General features: G+C 42.1%; 1 protein-coding gene across 1 annotated transcript; it reads left to right on the forward strand.

Moving 5' to 3' along the window:
* The first annotated feature begins 878 nt into the window (after positions 1-878).
* MED30 (mediator complex subunit 30) lies at positions 879-17,699 on the forward strand. Its single transcript, XM_080909471.1, has 4 exons — positions 879-1,123; positions 6,885-7,043; positions 8,919-9,023; positions 17,138-17,699. The coding sequence occupies exons 1-4, from the start codon at positions 947-949 to the stop codon at positions 17,231-17,233; spliced, it is 537 nt and encodes a 178-aa protein (XP_080765597.1). The 5' UTR covers positions 879-946; the 3' UTR covers positions 17,234-17,699.
* The last annotated feature ends 483 nt before the right edge of the window (positions 17,700-18,182 follow it).

Genomic DNA, 18,182 nt, shown 5'->3' on the forward strand with positions numbered 1-18,182 from the left:
AGCAGGGAACAAAAGCAATCCCGGTGGTGGGTTCTTGTTACCCTGAAGCATAGAAGAACAGAAATCATGTTTTCTTCCTCGGAAGAGGAAATTGTAGCACGACTACTTCAAGCCCTCTGAGCCTGCATCATGTCTCAAAAGACAGTACCTAGGTATGAAAGAGTTAAAATTTCAAGTTGGCCCCACGGACCCTGCTTTGAGGATAAGTATGCTTCAAGGCTAAAAACAAAATAACTTGTTTAAAGAAATGGTCCAAACCCAGACCTGCTAGACTGGATAAGGTCTGGGCTGGCCTTGCAGTCCTGAGAAAAACTAGTATGAAGGTCAGTGTGCCCCAAAACAGAGAGCTCTAGAGTTGAATCATATCCAAAAGCAGACAAAGTGCCAATTTAAATAAACCAATGAAATTATTATGTGCTTGTTGCTTATGTAATTTTCCCTAAAAATATGTCCCCCTAATTGAGTTCAGGGTCGATGCTGCTGTCTCAGCCTATGGGCCTAGAGCTCCGTCATTAAACTACCTCGGGCTTTTGCAACAAGAAGGTCTCTCACGTTTCATTGGGTAACCTCATGTCCTGAGACTCGAGTGGGGGGTCCCCGAAAGGGGGTCCTACAGGTACACCTCACAGGTTTGTTGTGAGACAGTGTGCACTGGGAGAACAAGCAGAGAACCACCAAGAAGTACAATTTAGGGCGACTACACAGAGACCGGACGCTGGGAAAACCCACCCCCTCCCATCAATAGTACCGCCCCCTGGACAGAACTCCATTGATGATTGGTTTTTGTTCCTGTCCGTCTTGCACGTCCCAAGCGCGTAGCCCAATCGCGTCAGGCTCCGCGTGGCGACAAGCCCCTGGGTCTTCCGGTACAGCGCTTGCGTCGCGGCGGGCGGAAGTGGCGCCGCTGGTTTGAAATCCGCAGAGTGGCCGAGCCGCCGGGCCTGCCATGTCCACCCCTCCGTTGGCGCCCACCGGCATGGCGTCCGGGCCCTTCGGCGGCCCGCAGGCGCAGCAGGCCGCGCGCGAGGTCAACACGGCCACGCTGTGCCGCATCGGGCAGGAGACCGTGCAGGACATCGTGTACCGCACCATGGAGATCTTCCAGCTGCTCAGGAACATGCAGGTGGGCACCTGGGATGACAGAGCTGGTGGGCGCGGGCGACCTCAGAGTGGCCGTGTCGCCTCTGCACCCCAGATCCTCAGCCCTTGCCCTGAGAGACTGCAGGTGTGGAGACCTGGAAGACCTCAGACTGGGACATTCAGCTTTACAACCTTGGTTCCCAGCTTGTGTGTCCGTCCCTTGTACTCCCTGTTTGTCTCTATCTTTTGCCCTGGAATGGACACACCCCCTTACACCTAAAGTCCCCATCATGCACCCAGGGATACCTCAGGTGGATACCCCGTTCTACCCAGTGTCCCCAGCACGAGTCTGCCTCCTGATGGGAGCGATTCCACACATGGTCACCCCTATTTTCCCCAGAACTGTTCTCCAGCATGTCTCTCCCCCACCCCGGGCGATTCCTGTACTGGCTGTGCCCATTACCCCCAGAAGTGTCACAAGCACATATCTGTCCTGTATCCCAGTTAGTCATCAGGCGCCAGTCCCAAAGCATCCCCACTATGTGCCTATCACCATCTTGGGTTTAGTTGGTGGAATTGGAGTCACCTTTTCTAGATTGGACCGAGTTCTATAAACATCCTGTTTTTCTAAGTTCAAATGGATCGCACCGTAACTGTCTTTAAAAAAAAAAAAATTACTTTAAAATTATTAGAGCAAAGTTTTCCTGGAGGAGATTCCCAGAAGCTGAAAAATTCAGACAGTCGTTTATCCCCCTTTCTAGAGACAAGCCGTGCTGCTGTGAAGTTTTGACATATTTAGGAATATATGTGTGACTTCATCCTAGCTGTAATAGTGAAAACAGCCATTATTCAAGAAGTTTCCTTACACCCCTCTGACATGTCATCTCCATTCCCCATGGGGCCACTGTTACTTTTGCTTTCCAGGTGTATGTGATAAGAATTACATAGCATGTCTGCTCTAGGTGTGTTCAGCACATACATGTGTTATTTTCTTTCTTACTATTTTGTTGAGTTGAATATGCCTTTGCGTTTGTCTGTCTGTGGGGGCATGCTTGGGTTTTTTTTTTTTACTTTGGAGTACTTATGAATAGCGCTGCCTTTACAAATAATGACCAAAAAAAATATTTTTTTAAGTTTGGCTCTCACTTTCTTGTCTTCAAAGTGTGATTTGAGGAGCAAACAGCTCATAACCTGTTTTGAGGGCATCCCCTTTGTTGATTTGTTCATCCACAGTTCTTGCTTTTGGTGTCAAACATAAAAATTTAGGAAACATTGGCTGTTTCTTGTAGAAGTTCTGCCCTCTGAGTCTTTCCTTGTGTTTATAACCTGGCTAAATTCTGAAAGGACGATTATGGCAATTTAGTTCTGCTCTAAGTTCATCTTTTGGCTCCAGATTGTTCCGGTATAGTTTGTTAGTCATCCTTAGAGCTTGTTTATCCCAACCCTGCAAGATGCAGAAAGTACCTTTGTTCCATTCATGAGGAGTCTGTGGGTCAGAGAGGTACACTGACTGCCCAAAAGCTACTGGGCTTCCTTTAATCCCTGTCTTGAGACTGTTAACAACGTTTACTTCTGTGGGCGCTCCAAAGAGTATTTGATGGCTTTTGTTTGTTTGCTTTAAAAAAAGATAGTTGAGATTTTCTTCTCTGATTTTGATATAAATGATTCCATCTTGTGGGAATCTCTTAGTGCTCTGTCAGTAAGTGTGAAATGTTATATGAAGATAGCATCATGATAAATGGACTCAAAAGAGATGTTTGAAATTCTTTGGCAATTTCCAGTGAATCAATATCTAAGGAAATGACCAGAGTGTGGATTGTATGATGTCTCTGAATTCAGCCGGCACTGTTTTTCTTATATTTTGCCTGCCCTGTGCCAGCATCTGGATTAGAGTGTGTAGAAGCCAGTATGGTCTCAGATCAGTAAATACCTGCCAATTACTCTTCTTGGCCAGGCACATAAGAACAATTTCAGGAAGGGTTTTTTTTTGTTGTTTTGTTTTTGTTTTGTTTTGTTTTGTTTTGTTTTTTTTGTATTCCTATTTCACATTAAGAAAACTGAGGATCAAAGAGATTATAATTGGACCACCCACCATCACAGATGACCCTAATAACCTGTTGTTGGGTCCTGTATGCTGTTGCTGAGCCATCTCTCTTAGTAACAAAGTTACAGTTCAATTCCATCGCCTGCACAGAAAGAGACTTTCTGAAAGGTCCTGCCTATAATGGGGCTCCAGAGGTGGATCTGTTCTACTAACCGGCTTGTAAGGGCAGCAACAGTGACCTCTCTGCCTTTCAGTCTGTGCCCAAACTCATCGGCAGCTCTTTGGGAGACATTACACTGGCCCCAAAATCAACAACAGAGTGGCCTTTGGGCTCCAAAAAAGTCAGAAGCCACGATACAAACAGAGGCTCTTAACTGTGAACAGCCTGAGTGTTCTTTTAACCATAGGCTGCTTACCCAATTTCCATTACCCAGGTTCTTATGAATTCTGAAGTGGATGTGTTAAGAATGCAGCTTGCACTTAACTTCTGTTATACAGACCTTTGATAGGGCCGACTGTTATTGTTCTGGTTTATTTTTATTAGTGGTGTACTCTGTTACACAGGAGCAAACCCTATGCACAGGGACATCATGCCATAGTTTTGGCATCCCGTGGGCCAGTGAGGATCTTACCCGGCTCCCAGCAGGAGGGAGTACCCCATGCCCTTTAAAATACCCAGATTTTAAATCATCTACACTAAGTCCATGAAAATGCATAATTACATACCAGTACAGTTACTTCTAAGCATTTCTTTGAGAAAAACGATTCTTTGTGTATTAGATTTAATTGCTCAAGATTTCAGAAACTGTAGACTTTTCTTCAGAGAAAGACATTAGCAAACGTTTTGAAAGAAAAGGATTCAAGGTGTTATGAAGTCTCTCCCCAAATATCCCTGAATACCAGATTTAGATTCCCTGTGGAAAATGGTATTACTTTGACTCTGTTTGTTATCCCTTTGACCTTTTATCTCATATTTTGACTACTTAATATATTCATAATTTAGAAATGACAAACTGCCCTGAGCATTTTCCTTTCTAGTCCCTGTCTACTAGGACCTAATCCCTCTCTGTAAGGGATGCCCGTTAATGATTCTTGCTGCCTGTTTGTAGTTCTCTTCCAAATTCCTTTTGCATATTTAGTCAAATCTGGGTGTGTTTCGTCTCACCCCTCCTTTTTGCACAGATAACAGTTTGGTGTGGACACTACTCTGTACTCCGCCTTTTTTCACTTTGCAACGTATTCATCCGTAGGTAGGAAGCACATTCTTCCTTAAGCTGGGACAAATGACAGTTTCTCACACAAAGGGGTTCCTGCTGCAAACCTGACCTCGCTACAGCTAAGCAAACTCACGGGGCGGCCTCACAGAGTCTGAAGAAGCAACCACGGGTCTGTGCTAGGTCCTCTGCATACATGTTGTAGTTGTTAAGGTTGTGATGTTTGTGAAGTCTCCTAACAATGAGAGTGGGCTTCTCTCCCACTCTTCCCTGCTCTTGGGACCCCTTTTCCCCCACTGGACTGCCTTGTCTAGGCTTGATAAGTGTCTTGTGCCTAGTCTTATTGTTACTTGTTAGACCATGCGGATGTGTTGTGTGAGAGAAGAATGAAGAAAAAAGAAGAAAAGCTCACCTCTCCCCTCTGCTGGTCCAGTTATAGGTTCTTACAGATGTATCTGCCTGGGTCTATTGCTTCTTTCCCCATAGCTGCTGTCTGTCATGCTCTGATGCCTTATTCTTAACTATTCTCTGAGTCTCTCTGATGTGTTTATGTTTCCAGTTCAGAATAAGTGTTCCTTGCTTACTTTTCCACATACATCTTAGATCTAGAACAAGAAGAAAAGGCTTTTAGTGATGTTATTGGTTCTTTAGCCTAGAAAACTGTACACTGTCATAGTGACCAAGAACATGGAATCTCCTTTTCTTGTTTTGTATTTTAAATTTCTATTTTATCATTTCTAAGTTTATTTCTAGATTTTTTTACTGTCCCTGACCTCAGAAAGAATTCCTCCAATATCTGCGCATCAATCATGATGCAGCCTTTATAACATAAATATATTTTCATATATGGGGAATTCTATAAGAATAGGTGATGAGTTTAGTTGAATGCCTTTTTAGTATCTGGGAGTGTGATATGTTTATGGTATCATCCATATTCATGAGGGAGATGGTTATTGATGAGCTCTCCAGCTGAGTAGCTGCACTACAGCATGCAGCAAGGGATGACAGGTGCTATTACTGTAAGTTCTGTAGGGTGAGGAGGCCTCATCACTCACGATCGCTGCCACTCTTGAGTCCAGAGCATTACTTGACAACCCACAAGGTGAGTGCTAAGCTGATGTCGTATAAAAACCAATATCCAGACTTACTACATGGGCAGATTTCAGGTGGGAAATTCCTTATGTTCCAACAGGATTCCATCTCTTCATAATAAGACTCATCCATCTTTTTGTACCTGACATAGATGTCTTGTGAGCGCATAAGCATAGACTCGGGGCTGAAATGCTCATTAGAATTAGTCAGACCGTACACCAGACCTCCTGTGCCAAATTGCTACAAAGAGCAGTTGCAGGTTTTCTAAGTAGAGCGTATGGGCAAAGTGTGCAAGCCCAGTAAGCCTGGTAAGTGTGACTGTCACACCCCTTCTCATTCAGACAGGAAAGCAGGGTCCTGAAACTGCTCCTCTGTGTTGTTGGTTCCTGTTCACACCTGAAAAGGGACTCCTTAGAGGAAATCCTACACTGTGTGGGAGCATGAATCCTTCCACGTCTTATTTTAAAATGCTGTGAGCAAAAGGACCCTTGGTATTTCATCACACTTCACAGAGGCGTTTTAAAGTATATCAGTGCTGAGGACTCCTAAAACTAGAAATATTTCACAGATTTCGGAAGCTCTGTCTCCTGAGCTGAGAAGCTATAACATTTAGCAAAGGGTCTGTGGGAATGAGAAAGAAATCATTCAAGCCCGTTCAAATTCCATTTGTATGTGACTTTGTAATTATTCAATGAATACTCTGGCTTTTTTGGGAAAATTATGTCATTAATTACTTAGCCATTGTACCAGGGCAATGTACAGTGTGTGGGGCAGATGCTTTCCCAGAGCTGATCACCTGCCTACCTTTTACTTCTTGTTCTGAAACACGATCTCGTAAATTTCCCCAAGCAGGCCTTGAATTGACTTTACGTAGTAGGCTGTCCTTGACTATGGGATCCTCCTAAGAGAAGTTACAGACATGCTACCAGGCTGGCTGAATTCTGAATTAAGTTTGGTGACTCAAAATAGATATGATCATAGTAGCTATTTGCAAGGATTTATTGACAGTATTCTAGTGTTTGCTGATTTGTACCCCTATCTACTGTTAATGATTTTTTTTTTTTTTCAGTGAACTTTGGTGGTTTGTGTTAAGGTATTTTGAAAATGCTTTTGGAAATACAAGAGCATATTGTTTTTATTTATGCAAAACAAAACCCTATGCTTTTAGATGCGTGTATGTAATATTTAATGCATATATATATGGATATATCATATATATGGATATATAATGCATATATATATATAGTTCCTGGACAAGTTCAGCAGCTTTCTACTTTTATGTGATAGTAGTATTAGGACTGTAAATTTATTGGCATTAATGGACTGAGGCATTTCAGCTGTGACCAGTCAGCCTTTTCTAAGGCTCTAATATTGCAGTGAAACATTGAGCTAAGTTGCTAATAGGGTTATTGTTAAAACTTTAATATTTCTGTTGTTTTCTTTTTCCTGCCAAGCTGCCAAATGGTGTCACTTACCATACAGGAACTTACCAAGATCGGCTAACAAAGCTACAGGACCATCTTCGGCAACTTTCTATTCTCTTCAGGAAGCTCCGGCTGGTCTATGACAAATGTAATGAGAACTGTGGTGGGATGGACCCCATTCCTGTCGAGGTGAGCTTCTGTGGTAGGAGTCTGCATGTCAGGCGCAGTACGGTCAGCACAGTATTACTCAGCTCTACATGGGGGAAAAGATATAAACGTGAAGTTTTTCATAGATGATTTTTGTAGCCTTGTTTTCCTGTGCATACCATGTGTGTTCTTTTGTGACTGGGTTACATCACTCAGGATGATATTTTCTAGTTACATTCATTTCATAAATTCATTGTTTCTAATAACTGAGTAGTACTTCATTGTGTATATGTAGAACATTTTCTGTATTCATTCCTCTTTGGAAGGACATCTGGGTTCTTTCCAGCTTCTGGCTATTATAAATAGAGCTGCTATGAACATGGTGGAGCATGTGTCCTTGTTAGATGTTGGAGCTTCTTTGGGGTATATGCCCAGAAGTGGAATAACTGGGTCTTCAGATAGTACTATGTCCAATTTTCTGAGGAACCACCAAACTGATTTCCAGAGTGGTTGTACCAGCTTACAACCCCACCAACAATGGAGAAGTGTTCTTCTTTCTCCGCATCTTCACCAGCATCTTCTGTCACCTGAGATTTTGATCTTAGCCATTCTGACTGGTGTGAGGTAGAATCTCAGGGTTGTTTTGATTTGCATTTCCATGATGACTAAGGATGTTGAACATTTCTTTAGGTGCTCTCTAGGCCTTTCAATATTCCTCAGTTGTAAATTCTCTGTTTAGCTTTATACCCCATTTTTAATAGGGTTATTTGGTTCTCTGAAGTCTAACTTTTTGAGTTCATTGTTTATATTGGATATTAGCCCTCTATCAGATGTAGGATTGGTAAAGATCTTTTCCCAGTCTGTCAGTTGCTATTTTGTCCTAATGACAGTGTCCTTTGTCTTACAGAAACTTTGTAATTTTATAAGGTCCCTTTTGTCGATTCTTGTTCTTAGAGTATAAGCCATTGGTGTCCTAATACAGCTTGAGGTCAAGGATGGTGATTCTGCCAGAAGTTCTTTTATTGTTGAGAATAGTTTTTGCTATCCTAGGTTTTTTTGTTATTCAAAATGAATTTTTAAATTGCTCTTTCTAACTATAAAGAATTGAGTGGGAATTGTGATAGGGAATTTTGATTGTATTGAATCTGTGGATTGCTTTTGGCAAGATGGCCATTTTTACTATATTAATCCTGCCAACCCAAGAACATGGGAGATCTTTCCAGCCTCTGCAATCTTCTTTGATTTCTTTCCTCAGAGACTTGACATACTTGTCATACAGATCTTTCACATGCTTGGTTAGAGTCACACCAAGGTATTTCATGCTGTTTGTGACTATTGTGAAGGGGGTTGTTTCCCTAATTTCATTCTTAGCCTGTTTATCTATTAAGTAGAGGAAGGCTACTGATTATTTGAGTTAATTTTATATCCAGCCGCCTTGCTGAAGTTGTTTATCAGCTTTAGGGGTTCTCTGGTGGAATTTTTGGGGTCACTTAAGTATACTATTATATCATCTTCAAATAGTGATAATTTGACTTCTTCCTTTCCAGTGTGTATCCCTTTGAGCTGCTTTTCTTGTCTAATTTCTCTGGCTAGGACTTTGAGTACTATATTAAATAGGAAGGGAGAGAGTGGGCAGCCTTGTTCAGACCCTGATTTTAATGGGATTTCTTCAAGTTTCTCTCCATTTAGTTTGATGTTGGCTTCTGCTTGTATATATGCTAAAGCCGGTGTCTGGGCTCCTAGAATACACTGAAATGATAACTTTTAAAGCTGTGGTTTCAGGCCTTTGCATGAAAATAATCTATTCTTAAAGCAGTAAAAACATGTACAAAAATGGATTCTAAGCAGATGCAGTCTCTGTGGTGGTTTAGTTCAGATATTTGGCTCCCACCTTATACTTCTTCCTGTCACTTCCAGCAACTGATTCCGTATGTGGATGAAGACGGCTCAAAGAATGATGACCGGGCTGGTCCACCTCGCTTTGTCACTGAAGAGAGACGAGAAATTGCGGAAGTAAATAAGGTGAGTTATTAGTTCTGTATATTTTATATTCTGGAGTTCTTGATAAAAGTAAGTAGGGGACGTGGCATAGCTGTAAAACAGTTTGAATTTTGGAATCCCGTGGCGTTGCTTTGTGGCAGAGTCACCGTATTTAGAGAAAGGCAAGAAGTGTGATGCTAGCCAGACTGTGGTGTGAAGTCACGAAAGGCCATGGATTTTACTTAGCCAAGGTCTCTCAGAGCCCATGGGGCACTCAGTACCAGCTTGTTCACCTCCCTGAACTCAGCTCTTGCCCCTCTGCGTGACAGTCAATGATGCTAAACATCCAGCAGGAAACGGGACTGCATCAGCCTGTGTCTAAATTACAGCTGTTACCACAGCATTATCCTAACTCTGCCCCAAAAGCATCTCACTGAAAAGCATCTATTAAACTTCAGATATTAAACTTCTCATGCAGCAGAACAGTCGGAGAGAGCTGGGGTTCATTCTGTGTTGGAGACGTGCCCTCACCTACCAAAGGCTACCGAATAAACCAGCACCCTTCATTGTAGTGGATAGAATGTATCAGCAAGTTAGCAACCTAGCCTAGGAAAGAGGAGCCTTCTGAGCTATATAAAGGGAATTCAGGTCATGTACACAATGCAGGCTGTCAGAAAGCATTTCTTCCTGGTGGCTACAGGGCGTTTACTCCAGTACACTGCTGACTCAGAGCTTCAAACAGGGTTTCTCTCTGCCTTTTTCTGTTTCATAGGTAGCCATAGTTTTTATATAAGTAGAGTATAAAACTTTTCCTGTTTAAATGTCATATAATAAAATCTACCAGTGTGTTTAATACCATTGTAGAAGTTATAACCATTTCAAAAAGACAACAGACAAGTCCTCAGAAATAGGAGTTATTTACAAGCCCGTTAATAGGCTCAGAAAAACTTACCTGATAAAGAAGCAGAGTCCTTAAAAAGTTCTGTGGAAGAAAGGATTACCTGCAGGTACACCACTGCAAGCCATTGTAACTGTCCAAGTTCTCTTCACAGTTGCAACAAGACGTAAGTGGGTGGGGACTGTAACAGTGACTGGTCTTGCTAAAATACATAGTGTTTAAATAATTAAAGAGAACATACAAAGCTCTTGGGAGAGCAACAACTATTATAAAATATCAACCTTAATTACTTCAGAATTTTGTGCAGAAAAATTCAAATCCTAATAATACTTAACTTGAAAGCATGCAAAAAAGAAAATAGAGGCCTTTAGTACAGTACTAGGCAAAAACCAAGTAAAACCAAACTGAGATTTCCTTCTGAAAACATACATCCTGCTGTGTCTGGGACAAGCCGTTTCCTTACGTACACTAGCGCTGGCTCTCAGCTTGTGTCTGCCAGCTTCTCACTCAGATCTCTGAGACTTGAGAAGAGTGTGATGAAGATTCTCATTTTAGGACAAAATAATCCAAAGTCTCTCACATTGTCCAGCTGTGCGTCTCTGTATTAATTACCATCCACTGTAAGAGGAAGCTTCTCAGATGAAGGTTAAGGATGCACTGTCTGTGGGTATAGCAATATAGCATTAAGAGTTTTACTGTTGGTTTCATTAAACAGCATAATCATAGTGGGTTTTCCCTGGGCCCATGTCTAGTCTCAGATTCTGGGCCTCATTAATACTGGCTGTGGGCTCTGGGTCATGGAGCGGGCCTACATCCAGTCAGAAAGGAGCTGGCTGCTTACTCCCTACCCACTCATGCCAGTGTTAAGCAGTTAGCATTCTCGTAGGCAGGTCCCCAGTGTAGTCCACAGAACCTGACAACTTTTTATTAAAGATGAGCTTCGATTAAAAAGACCATTTCCAACAAAAGTAGAATCAGTCACCGTCATGACAAAAACCTCATAGCACGAAATGGGTTGGAATGAGGAAGGTCCTGAGAAATGGAATTTAGGTCCTGAAACTGTATTCATGCATCAAGAATTGTTCGGCTAGAGATGTATGTAGGTGAGAGGTAGGGCACTTGCCTACCAAGCACAAAAAGAAAGTGGAAGGAAAGGAAAGAAGGAAGGAAGGAAGGAAGGAAAAGAAGGAAAAGAAGGAAAGGAAAGAAGGAAATGCAAGCTCTTTTCTTATTTCTGGTTACTTTTCTCTGTGTTGGACTTGGCTGTGAGAAAGAAGACAAGATAACCGTGCATACTTTTACCATATTGGCCAGTGACAAGTTTTTAACAATTCAGCAAATAGGCAGATATACAGATTCCCAAAAGTTTGTCTATTTTTCAGTAAAAGCCAGTGTTTCCAAGTTTGTTTTCTGGTTTATATTGAGTGACTTAACTCAAAGTCTCTGCCCTATAGTGATGTTATTGAGTTGCAGGTTCTTACAAAGAGGAAACAATCAAGATGTTATAAATTCCCTGTTTAAGATCAAACTGCATTGTGTGGAAGCTGTGTGTCTTCTCTTCACAGACAGCGCCCATCTAATGACCTCTAACTTCTCTGTATTTCTTAAGAATTCTTGTAATCCTGACTGTCCTGGAATTTCTTTGTAGACCAATCTGGCCTCGAATTTAGAGGTCGGCCTGCCTCTGCTTCTCAAATCCTGGGATTAAAGGTGTGTACCACCATGTATGGCCTCTACCTTATTCTTTTGAGGCAGGGCCACCTGAGCCTGCAGCTTGGCATTCTTGCCAGAGCAGTTGGTCAGAAAGCCCATGGGACTTCCTTACTAGGTTCAGAGATGGGCCTGAACACTTCTGACTTATAAGTGGGTGCTTGGGACCCAACTGTAGATCTTCATGCTCACATAGCAAGCACTCATCCTTGATGTAACATCCCCAGCCCCTGACCTGGTTTTTGAGCACTAGAGAACATGCTGACCAGAGGCAAAAATAAAAAGGGTCTAAGGCTTGATTCACTTAAATTTCAAGCCAGGAAGATGAGAATAAAATTTGCTTCTAAAAAGCAAGTAGACTGGAACAATCTCTAGGTTGGAGGACAGTTTGGGGTATGGGGTAAGGGTTCTCTCCAGCACGTGAGCCAGGAATCAAATTCAGGTCCTTGGACCACATCTTTAACATGCAAGGTTCTGCCAAGAGCTTACCTGAACAGTAGCAGCTTGTAACACTGGAACATGCAATACATCTTACCTGTTATGATTGTATGAATCCTGAAAATGAGTGCTGTAAAATACTAGCCATGCCTGGTTTTAGCACCAAAAGACCACATCAAACAATATCAACAGCGAAACAGAAAGACGGGGTTTGAAAGATTGCCAAGGATTTTTAGTTTTCTGCTTCTGAGGGATTTTTAAAGTTTTCTCTTGAACCTTTTCTCTTAATATTCAAATATCTGTGCACCTACTGGATGCCAGGTGCTGCTGACTGCCGAAAGTCCTGCCATGTAGTACAGGTGTTTGCTCTGCCCTCCCGTGCATGGCAGCTATGAGGCTGGGAAAGTAAGACTATAAAGGAAGCAGCAGGACGTTCCATGCCCCTGGCTTAGTGAGGGGAATATTTGAGGAAAGAATATTGTGCTATACTTTAATGCATGAGCATTTAAATTAAATAATGCTTCATAGAGCTGTATAATCAACATCTTAAGGATAGATCTAGAAGGTCATTATACCACGAGGTCTTTATTCTAAATAAACAGAATAGGAGCCTGAAACTTCTGGTTTGCGCTGGCTGCTCAGTTTCAGAGGCTGTGTCGTGGAGCAGAGGCTGACTTTGATGAGTCTGGTTGCTATGGGACCTGCTGCCAGTCTCATCATCCTGCTCAGAAACCATGAGCCGTGCCCTTGGTCCTCAGGATATGATGGAGATCATCAATATGGGAAATGGCCTACGTTATATAGCCTTGTAATAGTCATATTTGATACTTTTATTTTATTACTCATTTATTACAGTATTATTTTAATATTTCACTGTTTGCATCTTGTTTGGAGGATCCTTAAGCCATGTTTCCAAAGCAAAGGAGAGGAATTCTTATTTGAGATTATCTGCTTTGGGAACAACAGAATTTTCATTTTGCCTCAAAGTGCTCTGTTGATGGGCAATGAAACTGTGAGAGGCACTGGGTGGCATCAAAGGATTGACATGTAATTGAGCCCAAGCATTTGGAAATGAAAGCATTTTTATCAAGTGTCATAGCTTCGATATGAATATTAAATTCCATGGTATGACTTAGCATAAACATACTTAGTAAGAATCCACTTCGCTTACATGCTCACCTGTTAATGGGACAAATTATGCACAGCTGATGGGTTTTGAAAATAGCAGCTGTCAGCCTCTGTTAAAGCCAGCCAGTGGCAAGGCTGCATATATCAAATCTCATATCATGTCCTGAAAATGTATTTACAGTTTAACCGTTAATAAGCATAGCTGTCAGTCTCTCTGGTGACAGTTTCATGGCATGTTTTGACTCCAGAGATTTTACTTGTGTGCTACTTTTTTTAACTAAAACCTGCTCATTTTTTTTAGGAAAACTATCCAAATACTCTGTGTTACACTTAATGAAAACTGAGTATTGTCCAGATTCTAGGGTTAGCTGGGAAATACCCTCTCTTCTGTGGTACACCTTACTTTTAGCATATCACAACTCATTTACAAATGAGTGTTACTGAAAGTAGTCTTGGTGGGAGATTTTACCAGTGATGGTGCTACAGAGGGAGCCCTCTACAAAGGCTTTTGGGAAGCTGGTTATAATGAAATCTGTTTTTAACTACCTGAGGACATGGCTTTATTTCTTCTAGTTGCTCCTTAGCTTTTCTTGACAATGTGAAGTCTGGGCTTGATCATCAGATTAGTGTTAGATGGTTCTCAGCTTTCCTGAAGCTCAGGTGGAAGCCCCTGCCCCCTTTGAGCATTTGAGCATTACATGTGCAGGTAGCACTACATTTCCTTGTAGTTGTATGTTTTGCCCTTCAGGACGGAACTCTCTTCATTACCCATCAACCCAGCCAAGTTCTTTCACTCTTTGTCAGCACCAGCTTCTGGAGATCCCAGGCAAATACTTTTGTTTGCTGACCTCTGCTGGGTCTGCCTTTTGAAAGGCCTTATCCCCTACCAGCTGCCTTTGTGGATGTAGCCTGGCTGTCCTCTCCATACTTGATGCTGAGGTTCTGATCCTCTCAAAGTGATGACATTCAAGATAATGTTACGACTTATTCAAGTTATTACTATCATTATTATGACTATCATCATTGTTATTTTTGAGGAAGGGCCCCCCAGTGTAACTGTGGCTGGTGTTGAACTCGGTGTGTAACTGAAGCTGACCTCAGACCAGCAGCAGTCACCCTGCTTCCGCATCTCAGATGTTGGGACCCAGGTGGGAGCTACTATGGCCCATTTTCAAAATTAGATACTTTTTAAAATATGAACCCATATTCCCGTTCCTCTTTTAATCTCTCTCGATTGCTTTTCCTTACATCACTCCTGAAAAGTTGGAATTAAAAAGGAAATCATGGCAGCCAAAGTATTTCACAGCTAGAAGTGATGACTCTGTGGCGTTGCCACAGACATGAGTGTCTATAAAGAGCAGCCACCTTGGCAGCATTGCAAAGCTATGTTAGCTTACTAACTCAAACTCAGTACTTGTCAGTCCCAAGTCTGTGAGGCTGGCAGGACCATAAGTCATATGTGAGGACACTGAGGGGACAGTTTAGTGTGGGATCAGATTACTGGTACAGAGCTAAGGACCTGAGCTGAGAATGACAGCCTTACCAGCATACGGCGTGCTTGGTGTCTGTCCAGGTCACGTGTCCCAGACTTGGTCCTTGTGGTAGGAATCCATCCTGTCCCAGAATGTGGTTGATTTTACTGGATAGCATGCAAGTCACTCTCCTGACTGACTATTGCAGAGTCACAGTAAGATGGGTCACCCGAAACAGTGGTCCAAGTCTGGATTTCAATCCTCCTTCCCAGAAATGCGTTGAAGTCCTCAGAGTCCAGGCCTGTATGCTATGTCGTCGGGTGTTCCATTGAGTCTTGTGCTATCCTGTTTCTAAACATTCATTTAGTCAGTTTTACTAATATCATTAAGGTGCCTGTAATTACTTGTTTCCTAGTGAAAGTGTTTAATGTCCCTGTTAGTGACCTTCTTCCTGTTTGTGACTTCTGAGTCTAGATACAAGTAATAAAAGCACTTCCCTTAATCTCCGCTTGCTTTTTAATGAAGTAACAAGACTTTAGATCTCTTCCTAGTATCCATGTAATACTTTACCTGAAATTAAATAGAGATAGAGTACTTAAAAAAATAATCTAATTAAAATATTGTATCTTTCAATTCAAGTTGTTTCCCAAGTGTTACTGAGTAATTATTATCATAATAATTGGTGAGGACCAGAATTTCTGTTTGTATCACATTTTACCAAAGCTGATATTTATCACATAGAACTTGAAGAAAGGATTTCTAAGATGCCTGTAAACTGTGCACTAGCAGTGCTCAGTAATAGAGAGCATGTGGGAAGTGCACATGAATCTGATCATCTTATCGTAGGGAGCCTTTCTTGTCACTAGGCCACTCTCCTCTTCTCTCTAGAGTTAGAAGTAGGTTGTATTTCATCTTAGAGCAGGAACTCCCACTACATTTCTGGAAGACTGATTTTGTATTGCCATTGCATTTTTATTATACTTTATGCTTTTTATATTGACAACTTAGATTCTGTGACTATTGTGAACATGTGTCAAATACTTAGTCTGGTGTTGAGCAACTGTAATAGTTTAGGCAAATGAAACTGGTTCTGCTGCGAACTCTTACGAACAACCTTTTTCCTTCAGGTGTGAGGTGAAACAACTTGGCCGGTGTCCTTCATTTATAATTGGTAAAGAGCTGAGCCTCTGATCACCGAGTAGTGTCTAGACGGACAGTGTGGTTAACCATTCTGTGCCCTTACAGCATCTAAATACTAGGTTTATCACAACTAAACGTGTCACTGTCAGGCTGCGTGTCTGCCTCACTGCTGAGGTGCAGGCCAGCAGCACAGGGGAGGCAGAGCACAGTCTGATAGGGATCCCAGCCCTTGTTCTTGCGACTGAGAAATAGCAAGATCTTGGATGGATGCTGTGGTTCTGTCTCCTGTGTACCCAAAGTTTCGCTGGGGACCTCAGGAGTTGAGAACAGAGGCTACAGGTCTGCCCTTTCCCTATGCACCAGATAAAAAGGGATGGCAGAGCCCAAGATGGGGCAGAATCCGGTCTGGTTCCAAGTGAATGCTAAGAGTACTGAGGGACTGAAAGAGAGAAGGACTTCTCCGAGAGATGTAGGTGCTGCTCTTTAGGATGAAGGCCTCCCCCTGCAGCCCTCCTTGATGAAGGAGATGGTCCTTGCTTGTCCAAACCGTTTTATTTTATGGTGGATGTGAATGTATACATCTTAGGGTGAACCAGGGATCAACTACATTTTTCTGGAAGGAATGCCCAGGAAAGGAAGCTCATTGGCTAAACACTCGGGGCCTAGATTATATAGATACCTCAACATGGAGAACTTCAGGCTTTTATGTTCCATGACCAATTGTCATGATTCTCTCAGTGGGGTGTCATGGTTACATGTTCCAGGACAGGGAGAGCTTCGCAGAGCTGGCTCCACACTTCGGGTCTCAATTCTGAGATTCCTGGGGTTTCGGACCTGCCCTTCGTGTCACATATCTTATGAAGGGATGGCAGCAGGTGGCAGAAGATTTGTGTTCGAAGTTAAGGCATCCGTCAGAGACTGTGACGTCAGAAAAGGGTGGGAACTGGGAAGCTTCGCATGGGTGTGTTTCCCACAGGCTCGTGAAGATCAGTGCGTGGAGCCTGTTGGTAAACGGTTTGCTCAGGTGGCCTTGTTGGAAGAGTATGCCACTTCCGCTGTCTCTGTCTCTCTTCCCTCCCTCAACCTCTCCTTCTTTCTGCCTAGTAGTGGCCATTTCAAGAAGTAAGCAGTCAGCTGTAGATACAGCCACAGCAATGTGACTGCCTCCCTGCTGCCATACTTCCATGATGGCTCTTGGCCCCATGTCACTCCTCTACAGTAGAGCAGTAACTAAGACAGAGACCCTTTGTTGTACAGAATATTTGGGTTCTGTCTGGATCATTAGGGTCCTCACTTGCTATACTTAGTCTTCTAACTTCCAGGTCTATACCTCTCACATCACATGGTTGGTAATCCTTTTGTTTTCACAGAAACTCAAACAGAAGAACCAACAGCTGAAGCAGATTATGGATCAATTACGGAATCTCATCTGGGACATAAATGCCATGTTAGCAATGAGGAACTAAACTGATATTCAATTCGCCTGCTCTACTTATGTGATGCGATTCCCCCCCCCCCCCCCCAGCATTCCTCCCTTTAAAAAACATTATTTATGTCTTTATTTTTAACAGCCAGCCCTGAAGTTTCTGTTTTCACTCTAAAGTATTTACTAGCTTTTTTTTTAATGCTATGGGTTTATGAAAGATTATTGTAATACCTTTGATAGGGTGTGACTTTCGGTTAATCTTCATAAACTGAATAAATTTAAAAAATTATAAATACAAAATTTAAACATAACCAGAATTTTTGCTTGTTTCAGCTACCCTTTTCAAAGAAAAGTAAAGAATAAATATTTTAGTATATTAAAAATAACAGTTTTTCTCTGAAAGGAATTATTTTAAAAACATATATATATCTATATACTGGCTCATTTTTTAATACAATTTTACTTTCAAACCTGTTAAAATAAAAAGGCAGTTTGTTATTCTGAAATTACTTTGCTGTGTTCTTAAAGTGTTTTTCTGACTTGAAGTGAAGGTACAGACTGGTGGCAGATACACGCTTAGCTGCACCCTGCCATGGGCCCAAGAGCAAGGGACCCTGACTATCAGAGACATCCCGATCCAATGTGTTTAGAAACAGTGCGTTTTAAATAATTCTAATCTAGACTATTCTTTAGGACAGTGTTTCTCAGCCTTCCTGATGCTGTGACCTCTTAGTACGGCTCTCATACTGTGGTGACCCCCCCAACTATAAAATGATTGTGTTGCTACTTCATAACTGTCATTTTGCTACGGTTATGAATTGTAATTTCAAATATCTAATATGCATATGGTCTTAAGCAACCCCTCTGAAAGGGTCATTCAGCCTCCAGAGGGGCTTGGCACATGGTAACAACAGTTGCTTCCACTGTTTGGCTCTTACTTGTGGATTACGTTTCTCCAAAATGTTATATAAGAAACTAACCAGCCTCCG

The sequence above is a fragment of the Micromys minutus genome, assembly GCF_963924665.1.
Source record: "Micromys minutus genome assembly, chromosome: 33".
Classification (NCBI taxonomy): domain Eukaryota; kingdom Metazoa; phylum Chordata; class Mammalia; order Rodentia; family Muridae; genus Micromys; species Micromys minutus.